Source organism: Marmota flaviventris, chromosome 3, assembly GCF_047511675.1.
Source record: "Marmota flaviventris isolate mMarFla1 chromosome 3, mMarFla1.hap1, whole genome shotgun sequence".
NCBI lineage: Eukaryota > Metazoa > Chordata > Mammalia > Rodentia > Sciuridae > Marmota > Marmota flaviventris.
This window is the reverse complement of record NC_092500.1, coordinates 88,309,715-88,331,026: the sequence shown is the minus strand read 5'-3', so window position 1 is coordinate 88,331,026 and position 21,312 is coordinate 88,309,715. Positions and strand designations below refer to the sequence as shown.

Genomic DNA, 21,312 nt, shown 5'->3' with positions numbered 1-21,312 from the left:
TATTTACTATCCACCAGGCACTTTAGCATATTACATATATTTCCCCAGTTTTTATCCCAATGTTACAGATGAGGAAACTAAGGCACAGAGAAAGATTTTGTTTTGGACAAGTTGATTTTGAAGTACTTGTCAAAGTGATAATTGTGACAAATCGAATAAATCTAATACCAGGAAAAACCTAAAACTACAAATCTCAATCTCAAATACAAAATAATTAAGCAAGAAAGGATCTTTTCAATAGAACTAGGGAAATCCTATTACACTAAATAAAATTATTGTAAAGAAATGTTCAGTTGAACAAGGTTTATTTTTAAGATCTGATAGATGCTTTCTTCATGATCAGATTATATCAGATTGTTTACAACAAATTATTAATCCTAATCAGGATGCCCCTTCTCTGGTTTCTTCTCCTTACAGATGATCTGTCTTGAGGTAGTTCTTAGCGTCTTCTGATTTTTCTACCTCTCTCTTTCTACCTTTTTCTGCTCCACTATATACCCTTTTTACCTATTCTATACAATCTACTTGGCTCCAAATCTGATCAATAAACTGGTCCTGAATATACAACTTCAGTTAAGAAATCTCATTGAGCCCTAAATGCACACTGGCTATCTACCAAAAAATTTCCTAGGATGTTTGATAGGTCCCCTTCCTTCTCTCCCTTCTAACTTTCCTTAGCTATCGCTGAAATTTATCAGAACGTTGTCTTCCAGTCTCACAGCATTACTTTTTCTTCAATATCTATTAATGAAATATGATATACTCCAATAAGAAAAAGATATAAATTGTTGAGAAAGTTAAGTAAATGAAGCACCCTTGAGAAGAAACTGATTGTGAAGAAACTGAAAATAAAGGTGAAATCACTTTCAATGGTCCCCTCTGATGGGCCAGAAATGAGGAGCAATCACCAATAGCCATAAGGAATTTCATCCATCTACCACTGCGTGTCATTCAAATAATATGATTTTTGATGTATGCCAAGAGGAGCACGTTGAGAAGTACTGCCTTTATCACAGCTCATATAGCCATTTACTTAAAAAATAAATCCTTTACAATTTTAAGTGAGTTATCTTAACTCAAAACTGATAAAAAGAGGGGCTGGGATTGTGGCTCAGTGGTAGAGCACTCGCCTATCATGGGCAGGACCCGGTTCGATCCTCAGCACCACATAAAAATAAAGGCATTGTGTTGTGTCCATCTACACTTAAAAAATAAATATTTTTAAAAAATGCAAAAAAAAAAAACTGATAAAAGAACCTTATTTTATAAATTTAACCTAGTAAGACCCTTTTTATTCCCCATGAACAGAACATTATTTAACAGAAATAAACTAGTATAAACAGAAATAAACTATTATGATATACCCTGCACTGTATGGCAGTTAAAACTGTTCAGCAACACAGGATAAACTAACCTGTACTTTTAGCTCTCTGCAGTCAGACATCACTGTACTCCAAATATCCACCAAGATGATGTTAGAAATAGTAGCTCAGGAGCAGAAGTTCCAAAAATGGTTAAGAATAACTTGTTTCCTGAGATGTGAGAATAGCACCTAAGCTATATATGACCATACTTATTAATAACTTCACTAAACTATGTTTTTAGCATCTAGAATCAAAGAAATCTGAAGAGCATTTTTATTCTGGGAGGGTGATGAGGTCGTTGGCTGGCCATAAGGGAAATTCTCAGGTTTCCCCTAAATCAGAGATTTCTAATTGTATCTCACCTGGTTTTTATTTGGATTCTCCATGAAGACACACTGCTTCATTATATAGGAGACGACAGCATTTCCTCCTAATGCAGCAACGTGAGCCCTCACCATTGCAAACACTTCAGCAATAAAGGCATGGAGGAAACCACTGACTCCTCCTTCCTAAACAACAATGTGCAAAATAATCATATTATTTATATGTATCTAGGAATGTACATAAAATGTCAAAGATTATGTATTAAATCATCCCAAGTTATCCTAATAACAGGCAAAAATTCATAGGATTTACTGTATGGATGAACAAACAAAACTTAATTACAAACATGGCTGGATGAGGATTCACTATCCTTACTTTAAACTTAACTGAAGCTCAGAGAATTTGTAATCTGCCCATGATAAACTATAATCACATAAGTAGTACTGACTGAATCTGTTTTGAACATTATATACTTATACCTAACAGGTACACAAAATAAGTATTCCATAAATATTTGTTAGGGAGTAAAATCCATTAGTTCAGGGAATTTTTTCCATGTTCAAAAAACAAACAAAACAGAAATTAAAGGTCAATCAAAGTTTACACTGTTTTGTCCACCTGTTTTCTAGAAATTCTCCTGGAGATTACTTAAATCTAGGAGGAAATTTCCAATTTTAAATTGGAAGTAAGGGAAAAGCTGAGTACACTGTTAGAAAATCATTTTAATAAATCACATCTTTCTAAAAAGCCAGGGCATTCTACATAGTCCTATAAAGGTCTTGCTTTTTGCAATTAAGGAATTAAGTGAGTTGTTTCAGATTGCCTCCAACTTAATCACAGATCAGTACATTTTTCTGTTGGTCTTATTGGTTTCCTTCTGTCTATTAAGAAATTTTGAAGGTAGAGTACCTATAGAACTTTAATTTTAAAAAGTTTCATTGATATAAGTAAATAATTTATCAGGCTGTGAATAGAACTGTAATACTGTGCTGTAAAGTCTCCATTAAAGAGAAATCTACTATGAAGCAACATTTTTGGGTACAGGAGCTTATGCAGTAGAGAAGATGTAGAAAATAAAGTCTTACAGATTTACCAGGGGTCATGGTACATAATTGTACGTAATCCCAGTGACTCAGGATGCTGAGGCAGGAGGATTACAAGTTCAAGGCCAGCCTGGACAACTTAGCGAGACCCTGTCTCAAAATAAAATATAAAAAAGTCATGGATGGAGTTGGAGAATATAATGTTAAGTTAGCCAAGCCAAAAAATCCAAATGCCAAATGTTTTCTCTGATTTAAGGATGTGATTCATAATGTGTTTGGGTGGGTGGGGAGGGCATGGGAGGTTAGATGAACTCTAAAGAGGGCAAAGGGAGGAGGCATGGGGGACGAAAGACAGTGGAATGAGATGGACATCATTACCCTAAGTACATGTATGAAGACACGAATGGTGTGACTCTACTTTGTGTACAACGAGAGATATAAAAAAATTGTGCTCTATATGTATAATATGAATTGAAATCCATTCTGCTATCATAATATAACAAATTAAAAGTCTAGTGTTATATAACGCTCAGTGCCAAAGTACCCCTGCATTCAATCCCCAGCAAAGAAAAAAACATTTTTTTTAATATTTAAAAAAATAATTTATCTGGGGCTGGGCTGTACCTCAGTGGCAAAGCACTTGCCTAGCATGTGTAAAGCACTGGGTTCAATCCTCAGCACCACATAAAAATAATTAAAATAAAGGCATTCTGTCCATCTACAACTACAAAAAAAATAATATATATATATTATATATATATATATATATATATATATATATAATATATATATATTATATAATATATATAAAGATTTTGAAAAAAATAATAATTTACCTCAAAATCTCCATCTAATTAATGAAACAATCTGTCAGAAATCATCATTCATTTACATAAAATGCATCATGTTACTCCATGCCAAACACTGTGCTAGATGCAGGACAGTGAGCATGATATTGAAAACAGTATGCAAGCTTGATTTCTTTTAATATTTTTCTTTTTTAATTGTAGGTGGGCACAATACCTTTTATTTTTTTTTCATATGGTGCCAGGGATTGAACCCAGTGCCTTACACATGGTAGGCAAGCACTCTGCCACTGAGCTACAACCCTGGCCCCTGCAAGCTTGATTTCTAAGAAGTTTTTCTAGTAAAACTAAGGCGGGGGTGGGGGGTGGGGGGTGGGAAGCACAACTAAGTCATTTCCATAACAAGCATACTTTATTAAGTACAAACTGCTACTAAAGTAAAATATAAAGCAATTACCTGCTTTCAAGCCTCAGTAATTAAAAATTATCCCTATATCACAGTATTAATTTGCTTATAACATAAGATTCAATATAATTTTCTTTTTACTGAGTGAAAATGAACAGCTCCATTCTCTTTTCAGAGGGATGAAACAATTAAGCTAAATTACATAAAATATCTACATAAACATGTCTATAATATGGTCCTCCACTATTTCTAAAGGTGATCCCTTAAAAATTGCTCTTTAAATGTATCTCAGGCAAATAACTACTGAAAAAACTAAGCTGTTCTTTCAGGGCTATTATAAGAATCTAATAAAACATAGATAAATTTGTTTGATTTAATAAAGCTCTTGATAAAAATCTAGAATTTCTAACAACAAATGTGTTTAAACCTAACACAAACTCCTGGTAATAATACTAGCTACTGTATGAAATGCATTAGTTTAATCCAGAATCAATATATTTAAGTTATTAAAATAGAAATAAATAAGTAAAATATGTATTTGTACTTATGTATATTTATTATTTTAGGGAAAAATTATAATTTGAAACTTGGTTTTGTTACTAGTCAATCAAAGAAAATCCAAACGCCAACAAAATAACCTCAGTAAAATTACCTCACGAAGAGAAGTAGTTTCCCGAATAAAAAACATGTTAATTATCCCAAGATATTTAGTTATTTTTGCTCCAGGAATGAAAGAAAGAGGTGTCATCTTAACAACTCCAACTGTGGAATTTGTACAAGGTGGAGCAGAACGGTTCCGGAAATTTCCTTCACCCATTGGACTTGCTTTTTCAACTGTCACAGCTAAAATTGAAGAAAAGAAGAGGTAACATTAAGAACAGATACTGGTCATGCATATCGGTCACTTATTCCCTAAGGTTTCCAAGTAAGTGGTGACAACATTCAGCTGTCTGTGAGGCTAAGCCATGTCATGAAAGAAAAGAAATCATCATGCACTGCATGCAATTAAAAGAGAGAGAAAGAAAAACACATGAGGAAATGCTGGAATGAATTCTTTTGGAAGAAAAATGGCATTCCTGCAAAAGAAAATGTTGATGCGGAGTAGCTACACACACAATGATCAGTTATGAAGTGAAGAAAAAGAAAAAGCGGCAGAGCATTAAATTATCTGCTGTAGAAACCAATTATTACAAAGAGTGTGAAAGTTGTTATATTTCCCAGTACAGTTATTTCCATCTTTTTCAGACGACTTCATCATTGTCAACTTGTAGATAAACCTTATGTTAACTAGTGGTATATATTTCCTTTCCAAACCTTTTGATTAAACAAACTCATAATTTAAAAAACTTAGCAAATGACCTTGGCCATCAAAAGGTTATTGTTTATAAAGTAACACAAAATAATTACCACTTGCCAAATAACTGCTATCAGCCAGACATATTATGTGTATGTGTATTGCTTACAACCCAGCAACATAGGTTATTATCATCCCCATTTTACACATGAGGAAGCTGAAGCTAAGAGAAATTGAATAGCTTGCCCAAGGTCACACAGCTATTAAATTGGCACTTCCAGAATTCAAAACCAGACCTGGCTGGTTACATAGCCTCTGTTAATTACTCTAAAAGGTAGTTCCTTCCCTTTTAATGTAGTTTTTTTTTTTTTCTCAAATATAGTTACTTTAAAATCTACCAAAACACATGGGGTATAGATAAAGAACATAAACATACTGAGTCTAGCAGTAAGATGAGAGTTAATTACTTTCTCTCCAGAAATACTTATTCTTTTAGCCCTCTGGATATCGCTTAGTAAGCTGACAGATGCAATATACAAAATACGCTGGGTCCTAGAAGAATTACCTCTTTGATGAGAGAGCTGGTGATTACCTTCCATCTAGAAGGAGATCATATCTATTTATATATTTTTAGTTATGCCTTCACAAAAAGTAATATTTTAAAAAAATTCTGTTTTGTTAAAATTAACAAATCTAAAGGCCCTTCATTTACTCTTCCTACATGACCATTAGAATCTGCAGCTTTCACACTCCAACACACGACTGATTGGCAATGTTAATACTAGGTAGTAAGGTCTAGCCTTCATCACTGCGAAATCAGGGATATGCTTCTCAGATCATCATAATGTGGTAGAAACATCCGCCTACTTGTCTTAATTGATCCGCGCCTTATGGTCTGAGCTTTCAGTTTAATGAGCTCTATCCAGCTGCTGCATCTGTCTGCAAAGGAACTGTAATCAACTGACGTTGCTGAAAACACAGACAGAAAACAAAAGAAAAAACAAAGAAAAAATATGGATGACGTCTCTTACTCGTCATAACACTCCTTCTGATGATGTAATTTAACTGCAACTTAAAAAAAGAATGGTCTTTTAAAGTCAGATAAGAGAGGTGGTAAAGAGTCAAGCTTTCGACACTGATTTGTCCAAAACCAAGTTCTTGATCATCTGGCTGAGCATTTTTGGTGATGTCACAGCTGTATGGTCTCTTGGGGAGAATGTTAGTGGGGTCTAACAGCAATGAGAGGACCACACATAAATAACTTTATTTTCCATTCTATTTAACTATTTTAGCTATTCCTATTAGAATTTAATTTACAATTTCAACATTATAACTAATCCCCTTCTCTATTTTTATCCTAAAATAAAAAATAAAAAGAATCAAAATGTTGAAAACACTTGGAAAAAAAAATCCTTACTAGTTGACTTATCTTGAATGAAAATATCTTCTTTCTACTATCAGTAATAAAAGTTAAAGGATCATTTTTGTCAATATTCTGTTTCTATGCCTGATTTTTGGTAACAAAGCCTCTGACAAAGGGGGTGGGAAATGGGTATGAGTCTAATAACTTCCCCCTTTAAAAAAATAATTCACTACTGCTAATTTAAAAAAAAGTCAGAGCTAAAATTTTATTTTTAGAAATTGAGAAACCATTAAAATGCTAAAAAAATAAATATTTAATGAATAAAAAATACAAATGCTAACTACAATAAAGTCACATTGTGGTGTCTATTCCATTGTCCAGTGCATTTCTTCAGTGTCTGAAATTTTATGCACCACCTAACTAGAATTCCACACCTTTGGTGACTATTTGCTTAATTAAACAAACTCACCTCTCTGTGCGGCTGGTATACCTGAGTTAGAACTTGCACTCTCCAGGTGTTCTAATAAGACAATATGAACAACATTAGCTTGAATGCTAAGTACAAGCCAGCATCTCTTCTTTGTTGTTTGTTAATATCTTCTATAAGCCAGAAGAATAGGAATAAATCTTTATGGCTTCATTATAAAAGCAAACCAAATAGAAATATTTAGGTTTAAAATGTAGTTTCTATTGACATGAAAGCTAGCTCAGTTAATAAATAACATGGTAAGGAAGACTGCTTGTTACTATAACACAAAATGAGTTTCAGAAACTTCATAGTCATAAGAAAATATAAACAGTAACAAATGTTAGTAGAATGACAGCAGAATGTAAGAAAAACAGACAAAGGGTCACTGTGTTGGGAGGAATATCTGACGTGAAACGTGGAAGAGACATGTTTGTAGGGAGTAAGAGCCAGTAAGATTAAAAATTACAAACAAAGTAATGCGCTATGACTCACAGATCAACACATGCTGCCTCCTACCCCTACCCTTCCTTACCATGAACCTCTTTTATTTGTTGGAACTATCAACAGCTCCCTCTAGTGGTAGCAAGACTTTGTGGAACGAAAACTGACTCATCTTCAGAGAAATAACTAACAATTCCAAACTAGAATCACTCCCTTTCCAGCACCTCAGGAAGTTAGCATCCAAGGTTTTCCCTGATATTTTATGTTTAGTAAAGATAATTAAGGTATCATGCAAATGTAAGTAGTACTATAAGAAAGTCATAATCCAATTTTAAGGCCCATGTTCTATCCACACTAGCATATTTGAATTTTTGTTTCAAAGTATGGAACAAATGAAAGAATAGTGTTGCCAATTTAGAAATGACACATGAAATATACTGAGAATAATTTGGGCCAGTCAGTTTTTTAAAAAAATATAAATTAAATATATTTTTTAATTTCTACTTAATGTGTTGATCTTTGGTAATATTCTTAAATTTATAAAAGTTTATTTTAAAATGTCATTTGTACATAGCATTTCTCCAAATTGGAAGAAGCTCCCTTTCAACCCCACCACCATTTTATAAGCAAGTGACCAGTAGCGAATACTAGAGAGTATACAGTGGTAGACAATCCTCTGGATAGATAGATAACAAATAAAAGAGAACACTAGGTAAGGTCCACAAAAGGTCTGTGAAGGTACCATGCTGTGCACATTCCCTGACTGTTGTGCCTAGAAGTCTAGTTGGGGACAGTCCTGATACAGGATCTTGAGGAGCTCTGCAGTCTGGGAGAAGATGGAGCCCATAGGAAGGCCAGCAGGAAGACTTATCACATATCTACAGAGAGTTCAGGACAAGAATGGACTCAATGCAGAAACTGGGACAGCAATGAACCTACCCCAGGCTTATATATTCTAGGAGAATTCAAAGGTTCTTCAGGGTTACTACCTTGGGCAGTACAGACTTGGTCAGTATAGAATTACAGAGAGTACAATAATTCATAGTAATTCAATGAAAAAAAAATTAATGCATAGGCAGAGGAATGACTAAAATAATTTTTGAAAAATTACTAAAATTAAATTCTCTGTTATAACTCAATACTATCTGGGTAATATAGAAATCTGCAGAAGCAATTGTATACAATTTAATGACAAATACATAGACAGAACTTACTTAAATATGTAGTTATTTATTCCCACCTCTAAGTCACAAGTGGAAAAATCAAGGTACCCAATAATATGTAAAATATGTGTGTTCCAATAAAGAATAAAAAGAGAATCTTTGTGAAGACTGATGAAACTGTTACAAGTAGTTGCCTCTTGGGAAGAGAAATAAAGGGAGAAGGGAGTTTTATTTTGGATTACATGATTTTGATGTTACTTGAACTTTTTAGTATGTATAATTCATACTTTTCCAAAACTAAATTTATAAGAGTAGGGAAGAGAGGGGACTCTGAGGAGGGGCAGGTATTTATTACCTGACTTCAAATATAAATGCATTTGAATTAAAACTGAAAAAAATGATGCTTTAAAACTAGAAACATTCTTCGGAGAAAGGATGAGAATTTCTTTAATCTCACTTAAAAAGAGCTGTGTTACATTTTAACATACTGCCTACGGTCTTAATTTTTCTCCTAACAGAAAAGACTCCAGGTGAGCAGATCCTGGCAGGAAATAGACTCTGATTGGCACCTCAGGCTAGTTTGAATACTTTAAATACCCAATGATTGTTCCTTCTCATTAAAATCAGGATTCCCAGTTAATAGGCCTTTCAAAAGAAAAGGCACCACAGTTATAAGAAATCTCACTTACCGAGAAACTAGTAACTCTGGTTAAAAAGAAATAAACTGAAGAACATGCAATCACTATCAATTTTAAATAAAAGACAGCAGACTTCATATTCAAGGGTAGAAATCTCATTTAAAGTCATTCAGGCTTTGTTGAGCATTAGTTAATGCTCAGTTGAGTGCCATTTGTATATCTATGTGGAAGAGCACTTTGTATGTTGGATCCCCATTCCAGCTGCAAAGAGAGCCTCAATCCAACCATACAGCAGTCCATTCTCTCAAAATTTCTATTCCCATTTCATAAAAGACAAAGATTAAACCCCATCATTCTCAAATAACCCTAGAAACTTAGTAAGTAGGACAACAATTTAATTATTCTTAGCACACTCTGGGAAGCCCTACTTCTAGTGGTGTGCGGAGATAAATTAACCCAGATTAAAAGCATTTTAGTGGTAATGAGCATATTGATGACAAAAGAAAAAAATGTGGCAAGGATTATTCCTCCTTCAATTTTATACTCTCCAATGTTTCTAAGGTTTGAGACTTCTTCATTCTTCTAAATAATTTCTTATAACCAATTCAAAACTATTGGCTAGCTGTTAATATGGTCTGAATGTTTATCTATTCCAAAACTGTGGTTAAAATTTAATTGCCATCAAAATAGTATTAAGCTGGGTGCAGTGGCGCACACCTGTAATACCAGTGGCTTGGGACACTGAGACAGGAGGATCAAGAGTTCAAAGCCAGCCTCAGGAACAGTGAATGTGCTAAGCAACTCAGTGAGACCCTGTCTCTAAATAAAATACAAAATAGGGCTGGCGATGTGCCTTAGGGGTTGAGTGCCCTTGAGTTCGAACCATAGTACCAAAAAAAAAACCAGAATTAAGAGCTAGAAACTTTTAAGAGAGAATGAGGCCATGAGGGCTCCATTCTTGTGGAAAGGATTGGTACCATTAAAAAAGGGTGGTTCAGCCCCTCCTTGTTTCTTTCTGCTCTTCCTTCCTGTGATGATGCAGCAAGAAGGTCCTTGCCAGATGCCAATACCTTGATATTGAACTTCTCAGCCTCCAGAACAAGTCAATAAATGTCTTTTTTTAAATAAAATACTCAGTCTTGGGTATTCTGTTACAGCAACATAAAGTGGACCAAGGCAGCTGTAATAAAGTTTCTACACAGATCACCCAATCTTTTGACGATTCATTTTATATCATTAAATATAAAGATCATCTTTGCTCTGAATAATTTTAAAAAGTATATGAGACAATCTTACATATACATCTATAAAAATTCCTAAAACTGAGAAAAATTCTACAAACAAGAATCTCTGGCAGATTAAAATACACATAATCTGGAGTCTTTAAATTTTATACTTTATTTTCCCATTTTAACATTCTCAGTTTTAAGTAAGCTATTATGATCAAAATTGGGTTTTATGTTCCTTTAGGCAGTCCCATCAATCCATAAGACACTGACTGGCTATGCCTCATAACTATAAAATCTGGTTTAATGACTAAGTTAAAGCAAATGGTGTATCTGAACATTCAGTATAAATTTACCCATAAGGGTACTTAAATATTGATGAATTGATAATGAAATTGCCATTCTGTAGTTATAAATTATTAAGGTATAAAGAAAGATGGAAATAGCTTCAATTTGGGTAGTTCAAAAGAGAAAAATTCAACAGCAATATACATAGGCAATACATACATACATTAGATGACCAAAAAAAATTAACTTCTCTATTTGGGTAATTTATGTTTTCGATTTAAAGGTGTACAACATCCTAAGCCACTTGTCTTTTTCAATCCCCTTCTTATGTGCTCCTGTTTCCATCTCTATACATCCACTTTTCATCTTACTACTACCCTTTATGGCTTCTCTTCCAAGTTATTTGGGTTTTCTGGCAGTTGCCCAATTCACTTTTTTCTTTGCTTTTTAATCCCTTTGCCTCTGAATTTCACTGTCCTCAAGGTACCTTAAGAAGCTAGAGAGGTAAAGACTCTGTATTCTATTTCTTCATCAACTTCCTTCCCAACCTATTTCTTGGCTAAGTATTTGCATACATTTTCCTCATTTTGGTTTCTATTTTCCTTATTCTCTTCATCATCTCTCTCCTTTCAAAGCCTGCCACTGATTGTTTTGGACATCCAATATAACATGGAGAACATCAGTTGTTATTTTTACTGTTGTTACCATTTGGTCATAATGACAAAATACACAGTACTTTAAAAACAAAAACAGAAACAGCAGACAAGCAATAGGTTATCAGTATATAAAGACATTTTTTAGTTAGTATAAAGGAATTATATTTGTTAACTATTAATTAGTAGGAAAAATGAAAGTTCTTATAGTTTTTAGAAATTTATATTTCTAATTGCTAGTTTAAAATAATCTTAGGCAGATCATTAAAATGAAACCATCTTTTTAAAATCAAATCTGGTTTAACAAAAACAAACTTGTCTATAATAAAAATAAGGATTAAAAAAACTACTAGTGTGTAGACCTAATTATGGAAAGCAATGCATTGCAGGTACAAATCAATTTGGGTTTTTTTTGTTGTTGTTGTTTTTTACATCAAAAGCCAGACACTAATCAGTACTTGCTACACTCGTCAGGCTATAGTTACATCACTGTACACAAAGAAATCATCCAGCATAAAGCAAAATGAAAGCAAAAAACAAGATGAGTATTAAAAAAAATCCTCTTCTATTTGGTTTCACTCATATATTTGTACATATAATACTAATTAAACCTTTTAAAATATTTAAACTATCAGTGTTTAATAAAAATTTATGAGACATTATATTTATAAAGTACTTGAAATATATGGTACATGATTTATACATACTTGTCTAATCTAAGTTTATAAGCTCTGTAAAATGATAGTATAATTTAAGTCTTTAGACTTTTGAAGTGATATGCTAACCTTTTCTAAAAACTATATGCAGGGGATGAAGTTGTAGCTCAGTGGTAGAATGCATGTATGGCATGTGTAAAGCCCTGGGGTTCAATCCTCAGCACTACATAAAAATAAATAAAAATAAAACAAAGGTATTATGCCCATCTACAACTTAAAAAAAAAATTAAGACTACATGCATAAAATTCTTTAGCCAGACTGCAGTCTGAGAAAAATCTACTAGTATTTTATGTATCTCTCAGACTGCATTTACTCAGACTCCCCATTCTTATTACATTTACTCTCTCATCTTTTTATATATATAATTTTTAAAGAATCTTGAAAATGACTTAGAGAAAAATTAAGGTATGAATAATAATGATGAGGGGAAAGTACTATAAAAATCTTGATATAGTCATTTTTTTCTCATAATATAACCTCATATGAACATAAATAATTTATGTTGATACCACATCATGTATGTTCCTCATAGTATTCATATTCAGTAAGGAATTTTGATGACTTTATGGAATAATATCTTTTTGAAAATTATTGAAGCTCAGCACCATTTAATATTAAAAAAAGAGATAACTAGGAAGGTAACACCAAATCAACATAAATTTGAGACATACATAAAATTATTTTTGTACCTTGAGAAATAAAACCAAATATAATAAATGATGGAGGGAAAAAATTGAACATGGATGGACAATTCAGGCCCAGGCTTACTCAACACAATGAACCAAGATACATGTAACTACAGCATCATTTCTTCACAAAACATTTACTCGTTTTCAATAATATAAAAAGATAATGGAAGGTTTATCTACAAGTGAAAAGACAGAAGTGCTAAAAAACATACTAAGCTTGGCTCTTGAAACTACTCTGTCAACACACCAGAAAATAAGAATTTTTTTCAATCCCCTACTTGAGTTAAGACATGAGATGTAAACTAGAATCCATTGTTATTAGAATTAAAAAAAAAAAAAAAACTTATCAGCTTAACTAACCAACTTAGTAAATTTATCTGTATGAGTAGTTGACTTTTAAGCTTTCTGGCTACATATAAGAAAGCAGACACATTTTTTATTGTTCACTCCTAAACACTCTTAACTTTCTCTTTCCTGCTTAATTCCTCTAAATTGCTAAGCTTAAATTTTCAACACTTTCTACCATGTCAAAGCGCATAATTACTCCATTCATATTATGAGGCTCTATTACCACATTTTTCAGACCTTTTCAAAACCCATCTTACCCTTAATTCTTCCAAATTACTTTCAAATAACCTTTAAAGAACAAATTTAACTCATGTCCTCCTGAAAAAACTCAAGGAAGCAAAGACAATAAATAAGCATGCATCACAAATCACAATTTAGAAACTATAAAACTATGAAGAGATACAGATGCATTTTTAGGTGTTTACTAATAATTTTAAAATGTAATATTCAACAAAAGGTACATAGGTTTTATAGAGTAAAAAGAGTAAAAAGCTTTACATGTATATTAGTATTAGATATTATGAAACTGATAATTACGATGATGATGATCCTGATAATTTTGATGATGATAAAGGTAGCATGATCTGATTCAGTGGTTTTCAAATCTTTGAAACCCTTTCTTCAAATAAAATACAGAAAACTAATGTGTAAAATTCACTGAATCAAAGCTGCTCTGGTTCAGAGGCAGGTCCATCCAGAGATCTATCCTCTCAATCCTCACCCTTCTTTGCAGCCTGAGGCATCTCTGGAAAACCCCTATGGTTTGGAGGAGCAGACTTTAAAACTTATTGGATTAACTGATTAGAAGTTTCTTGAAAACATTTAAAATAACAAGTATAGAAGATCAGTATGACTTTGGGCACTAATTCAGCTTTTGACTTTTCTTTAAGTTTTTAACATGTTTATAGTAGAAGAACTATAAAACACAAACCCAAGTAATTGCAGAATTTTAAAGGCTGGAGAGAATCTTAACCCTCTCACATTTTACACAAGAGAAACTGAGGCTTAGAGAGGTTAAGTAATTAGCCCAAATTCTTACATCTTGTCACAGTTTGGCAAAGAGGGCCACATCTGTTGCTTTTTTACCTCATTCGTGATCCCTCTCCAAGCTCACTAAAATGATTTGCAAATGTTTTACCTTGTTCTTTAGTTCACAAAGTATCATCTTACACTAATGACTAAATAAGCATTAGTTACAACTACCTTGGATAGCATTTTGAAAGCTATCAATACAAATAAGGCAAACTTACAATTTAATCTTCTGTAGGTATTAATAATATGGTAACATTGAGCTAATATAGCCTGACTCCACAAATATCTGTTTCTAGAGATGAGCAATCAAATCTTTTTGTGTTGATTAGGCCTTGGAGGGTTTTTGCCACATTGTAGGGTAAGGATTAATGAAATGGCACCTAAAAGTCATTTGGAATTAACCCTATGTAAAATACAAGTTTCCCTATAATATATGTGTTTTAAAACAAATAAAACTTGCTATCTAATGATTCAAGGAAGAATCTTGACAATAATGTTTTGTTTGGGAAATTATTTTTAATTCAGAAATATGAACTTAGCATATTCTTTAAATATGATTTTTCCTTTCTATTCTTTCAAGGAAATTGAGATATGCTAAAATTCTCATGGAGTTCTAAATTAGAATTTTAGGTGAGGACAAAAAGAAAATATGACCGAAGTTACTAGGTTAGAAAGCTCAGAATCTAATAATAGTTTATATTTTCATCTTCAAAATGTAAGTCACAATCCATTTATCTACAGATAAACCTTGAATTGGTTTGTAAAGATTCTATTGATACATATGCAAAGTGAACATAAAACTATTTTACACATAATTTGATATCAGATAAAATAATTAACAAGTAGGAATCACAAAACAACTTCACTTGCGTTACAGAATATAAAAATAGAATATATTTGACTTTAAATAAAAAAATGCATCATTTCTCAGAAAAAGCATTTATAAAAAATGCAAACTACATTTATTAAGATTATATAGTGTAGAATTAGGTATGATAGTTTTGAAAAGTTTTAAAAATTACACTGAAATCAGAAGAGAAATGGGAAAAATCTCCCATTTTTCTCCAAAGATTATACAGATCAAAATAGATGTACTGCTATTAAATTTACAGATAATTGTTTTGCACTTAAAAAAACTGCAGTATCTTAAAAATACATAATAATGTTCTTCAATTATAGCAAAAGTTAACATATGACAGGAAGTTCATCCCTGTCTCCCTTGTACTACCCTAAAACTTTTCCATTTATCCTCTGAGAAATTCTGATGTCTGAAACTTTTGGTTATTTCTGGACAAAAAACTTACCAAATATAATACAAATATCAAATACACTACATGTGAAAAGTTATACTATGAAGTACAAATCTTTAAAAATAAAATGTTGATATATTTGAGGTCTGAGAATGGAATATCATGTAAAAAATTACCTTAATAACTTATGGTGAAATTACTTGAGAAATTAAATGAGTATTACTTTCTCCTGTTAATGAACATGGAGAAACACATAATGAAGAAATGAAGGATAAATCTCAAGATTAAGAAAGATTGACTATAATGAGGAAAGTGAAAGCACTATAACTTGGATTCGCATTTGAATTTCTTACTTAACCAACCTTTAGATGGTGGGAAAGGATGTGAAGGAAGCGAATCTGAACAGAGTTCCAGTGGAAACTGCAGAAGTTCTTCATTATCTGTAGAAGCTGGAGAGGAAAGAAAAACAATAGTTATTTAGCACTGATCTATTATGATTTTTTAAGAAATTAAGAACTTGCAACCGCATATCTACTCTGTGGGAGTGTGGGAGTGTGCATGCACACACATGCACGTGTACGTGCATGTTATATTTCTCACCCCCACAAAATGTATACTGGCTATTTCATCCCTGGTTTCTTCCCTGGGTATCTTTCACCTGCATGATGTTGAAAGAGGTGCTGCTTTTCCTGATGGGAAGGTTGTCAAATTTTAAAAGATTAATTAATACCTATAAATCATTTAGCACACTGGCTTGTAAACAGTAAGCATTCAATAATAATTATTGTTCTCTTGTATAGTGTAACTTACTAGTTTATATGATGCTTAAAACAGCCATTATTTAATTTATCCAATAAATATCTGAACACATAATCACTTAATACATCTATTTGAAATTAACTCAATGATCAAATCTTATCAATTTCATCTATGTGGGATTTAAATCAACTTTAAAACATTCAGGTTAATCATGAATATTTTAGTTAGTCAATAAGTCATTTAAACTTTAGAAAGCATTATATTCTTCCCCAGATATTTCTTTTTTTATAATATCAATTTCTAATAATTCAGCTTCTTTGGAATATCTTAAGAATGGCACTTCTTAAATTTTACTGGATTAAGGACATGTCTGAGAATCTGTTTATAATTAAAATTTTCCTGAGAAAAACAGGGTCACAATTTTGCTTACTGTATCAATTAATTCTCAGGTGCCTTGAGGACCTCACCAGAGATCTTGGCATGGAACCCCTAAATTACTACAGAATTCACATGATATCATTCAAGTCTAAAAACAGCAGCATTCCCTATGTGAATACCAGTTAATCACTCAGTCATGTGTAAAAAAACAATCAAGTCAGCCATGTTTATCCAGTTACCTCAATAAAATGAGGTAAATATCTCTTCAATTAAAAAAGTCATTTAACCTACCTGCTCTTTATATTTATCACTGAATTGTAATGCAGACAATCATGAACTATACTTCCCATCCATTAAAGGTTTACCTCTTTGTAGTGACTTTTCAACATGTGGTTTTGTGGTCTGTAAAGCCTGATTTTTATCAAAAGTTATTGCAACCGCTGTGACTGTGACCTAAAATTGCAGAAACAATTATGATTAGCAAAATAATTGTTGCCAAAACTAAACTTCATAAAAATCGTTTTCCATATCATGAAAACAACCTATGTCAATTGGTTAATTTGCCTTTCCTGGTTAAGATCCCAAATGAGAATTATATATAAACTCAGATATTCTAACTACTATACTAAGCCCAATTTGTATAGCTAGATGTTCCAGAAAGAGCTCAGGTACTTCTCTAACAGATGGGGATTGGTGAAATCCCACAAAATAAGCACTCATCTATTATTCACATGCTGGAGCACATATATGAAGTCCACCTTCAGATAATCAGAGTTCAGAAAAACAAAACTGACATATTTTTTTTAAATATTGAGGTAAAACAGTATGTGTTTAAATTATTTAATTATGGCAAAATTATAATATTAAAACAAGGGGTAGGGAGGGGGAGCATGGGAGAAATAGATGAACTCTAGATAGGGCAGAGGGATGGGAAGAGAAGGGAGGGGACATGGGGTTAGAAATGATGGTGGAATGTAATGGACATAATTATCCAAAGTACATGTATGCAGACACAAATTGGTGTGAATATACTTTGTACACAACCAGAGATATGTGTACAAAAAATTGTGCTCTATATGTGTAATAAGAATTGTAACGCATTCCGTTCGTTGTCATATATAAATTTTAAAAAAATAATTTAAAAAATATTAAAACAAATCTGATAAAAGCTAGAAATCTTCAATAATAGATTGAATGTTAATTACCTGAATTAATTCATCTTCAGGCAGAGATACTGTGAAATTTACATGGCAAAGGCAGCAGGGGATCATGGATCGTAGTTTAAAATACAGGCTCTACACAACAGAAAATATTAGTTATGTCACTTTGTTTTCATTTTTAAAAATTATAAAAGCTGATTTTGTCAATGTACACTACATTGTGGCAAATAAAAATATTTAAAAAGAGTAAAATAAAACTGTCCCACTTCTGTTTGTATAATATTAAGAATACTTTCTTTTCTTTTCTTTTTTTTTTTTTTTTTGATACTGGAACTTGAACCCAGGGGTGCTTTAAGCTGGCCACATTCCAAGGTCTTCTTACATTTTGAGACAGGTTCTCACTAAATTGCTGAGGGTCTTACTAAGTTGCGTAGGCTGGCCTCAAACTTGTAACCCTCCTGTCACAGCCTCTAGAGTAGCTGGGATTATAGGCATGTGCTACTGTGCTGAGCAAGAATAAATTTTTAATGTTTAAATAAACAATAAGATTTAATAATAAAAAATAATGTGCTTTTCAAAATTTACAAATATATACCAGATTTTTTTATGAGATTTAAGCCATTAACTAATTTAAACTGCTTTTAAGAAAAAGAGGACAACTTTAGCATCCCACCTGCTGACAGAGATATGATCTTTAGGTATATAAAAACAATGCAGCCTACAACTGTGTAACGTCAAGATTCTGAAGGCCTTTAAATAAAATTTAGTCAGAAGGTTCCTACCTTGAGTAAATTTTCACAGAGATCATTAAAGTTCTTATTGAGAGCTTGATTAGTCAGGTTAAGACTGCTTAATCTGATTACTCTTACTGATGTGAACATCTAAATGTGGAAAGACAGAACAGCATGTCATTTAATGATTTTTAACTACATACTATAACAATTGATAAAAGTGCCAAATAGCAAACAATAATAATTAATATGCTATGAAAAAGAACAGTCCTTTTAATGGCAAAGAAGGTCAAAAGCAATGTCAAAAAAAAATAGATATTTAGATGAACTTATTAAATAACTTATGTGCTATCTGCTTAAAATTAATAAAGGGTTTACCTGTATTTCTGATGTCCAATTATTTATACCAGGCATAATTTCTGTATTGCAACTATAAAAGCCTGCCAAAATAAATTATAATTAAAACATGATAATATTACTGATTTTATGTTAAAGAATAACATTTTTTTAATTATATGAAATTCCAACTGTAAAACCTTTTCATTCTTTTTTCTAAACTCTCTACCTACAAAAAACCTTTTAACCATCCTAATAATTACAGGGATGTTTTCATATATAAACATAAAAGTATTTAAAATCAGTTGTACCTAAGTTCTAACACAAGTATTTTTAAGTTATGTGTTTTAAGCCTTGAAGAAACAAAGTATATGACAGAATGTCACACTATGATAACACCTTTACAATAAAGTTAATACGCTTAACAATCATGAACTAAAACGCTGATACATAAAATTAGTTTTATCTCAAACTCAATTTCTTCTGTTCACCTGAAGGAGGAGGAACATCAGTAAGGAGAGAATGCACATCTTCCATTGCATCAGTGTCATCAATCTGAAAACAGAAAGATTAAAACTGTTGTCATATTAGCAGTGAATGCATAATTATTCCAAAATTTTTAAATTAATGTTTTCTTTTTCTTTTATTTATTTGTTCTTTAGAATGCAATTTGGGGAGAGGAAGAATAGAAGATGTTCAGTGGAGTGACAAAGGGAAATAAAGGGAAGGGAAGGGAGTGGGAAAAGGAAAGACAGTAGAACGAATCTGACATAACTTTCCTATGTTCATATATGAATACACCACCAGTGAAACACCATGTACAACCACAAGAATGGGATCCTAATTAGAATAAGTTTTTTTAACTCAGACTTTTCTCAAGCTTCTATAAGAATATGTTTCAAAAGACTTTCAAAAAAAAGTAAGGAATCATTATCTCTCTGTAATTAAGAAGAATATTTTCATCAAATATAGAATTGCTTTTTAATGGAATTAAATAGGGTAAAATTTCAATGCATATCTAAAATAAGTATATCTAAATTAAATCATAGTGTTCTTCTTTCACAACCTTTGCATTGTGAATAATAGTGAAAATAACTACCTGGACACATATTGACATTAACCTATATAACCCTGTCCCAAAGACCTTCCCCTCACATCAAACTTGGAATGCATTCACTTTCAGTCCCACTACAGCTTAGATACCCACTGCCATACCTCAACCCACTGTTCCCTAAATGCTCCATTTGCAAGATCTCACGTATTCTCCAACCATAATTTCTTTGTACTTCAGTCTCTTACTGAATCCTCCCCTTTTCTTTCAGTCCTCTGCCCACATCTGAAGCACTGTTCCCAACACAGACTCTCAATCTCCATTTCTACCCCAACATAATTCTACCACCAGCTTCCAGCTTCACTGAGATCAAAACATCTGACTTTTTCTCTCTCAACTTGCACCCTCATTTAGTTTCCTTTCCTTTGGATTTCAGAGCACTTCAGATTTTTGGATTAGAAACATTCAATCTATATTTTCATATTATTTCAACCCATACACTAATTGTTTCAGGAGTAAATGCATTATTCCATCAGTCATTAAATTCTGTTATTTTCAGGTTTGTCCAATTTCTATAATAAAACTTTACTGATATTTATCAGTTGTAATAACACAAAAATATCACATCAATTTAGCATCTAATTGTAAAGTGCACAATCTCTGAAAGCTTTAAGAATTAAGCTAGAAGCAATATTACCTCCAAAACAAAAGCATCTTTTTTCCCATGTGAAAGATCTAATTCCATAACTTCATCAGAACTTTCTGACTGAGATCTTAAAAGTCTCGAGCGTTGTCTAGGTTCTGGGATGGGTGATCCTATAATCTCTTCAGATATCTCCTAAAGGAAATATAATTGCTTTATATCACATGAGGCTATATTTTTCAGTCTGATTTTAAACTTTCATACTAATACACAACTTCCAAGCAGAGAAAAAAATCTGCTAAATATATTTAATTAACTCTATATTTAAGTATACCCTTCTTAGCTATTTATAGGGGATATAGTTATTTCTTTTTATCCATAATTACAGCCTTACTGATGAACCAACCTAGAAATATATAACTGTCACAGAGACAAGCAAAACTGACAGAGAGGACTTTAAAATAGGCTCAGAAATCCATCACTCCTGACTATGTGCATTTTCTACTTGGCATTTTAAAGTCTTAATTATCCATAAATATTCAAAGAAATATTTCCCAAAATAGTTACTCACCTTTTATATCCTTTTTTACCCAGAGGTAATTTTCAAAGGTGTTAAGTATCAGAAACATGAATATGTGAACAAATACACATATACACATGTACTTATGCATATATTTGCTGTGCAACTTATTAAGCTAAATAAATTCTAATAGCTATAATAATGATAATAAATAAGTATA

General features: G+C 32.2%; 1 protein-coding gene across 4 annotated transcripts in view; it reads right to left on the bottom strand.

Moving 5' to 3' along the window:
- Positions 1 to 21,312, bottom strand: part of C2cd5 (C2 calcium dependent domain containing 5) — a 94,047-nt gene that overhangs the window by 3,239 nt on the left and 69,496 nt on the right. For 2 of the 4 annotated variants that reach the window (XM_071610094.1, XM_027934212.2), the window contains 11 exons: positions 20,627 to 20,767; positions 19,370 to 19,433; positions 18,921 to 18,982; positions 18,594 to 18,692; positions 17,857 to 17,946; positions 17,017 to 17,104; positions 15,877 to 15,963; positions 7,070 to 7,120; positions 6,105 to 6,206; positions 4,596 to 4,786; positions 1,727 to 1,873 (listed from right to left, as the gene is read on the bottom strand). In XM_071610094.1, the coding sequence (XP_071466195.1) occupies positions 1,727 to 1,873; positions 4,596 to 4,786; positions 6,105 to 6,206; positions 7,070 to 7,120; positions 15,877 to 15,963; positions 17,017 to 17,104; positions 17,857 to 17,946; positions 18,594 to 18,692; positions 18,921 to 18,982; positions 19,370 to 19,433; positions 20,627 to 20,767 (1,122 nt within the window). The remainder of the gene's footprint in view (positions 1 to 1,726; positions 1,874 to 4,595; positions 4,787 to 6,104; positions 6,207 to 7,069; positions 7,121 to 15,876; positions 15,964 to 17,016; positions 17,105 to 17,856; positions 17,947 to 18,593; positions 18,693 to 18,920; positions 18,983 to 19,369; positions 19,434 to 20,626; positions 20,768 to 21,312) is intronic. The other 2 variants (XM_071610093.1, XM_027934211.2) reach the window with 2 other exon arrangements.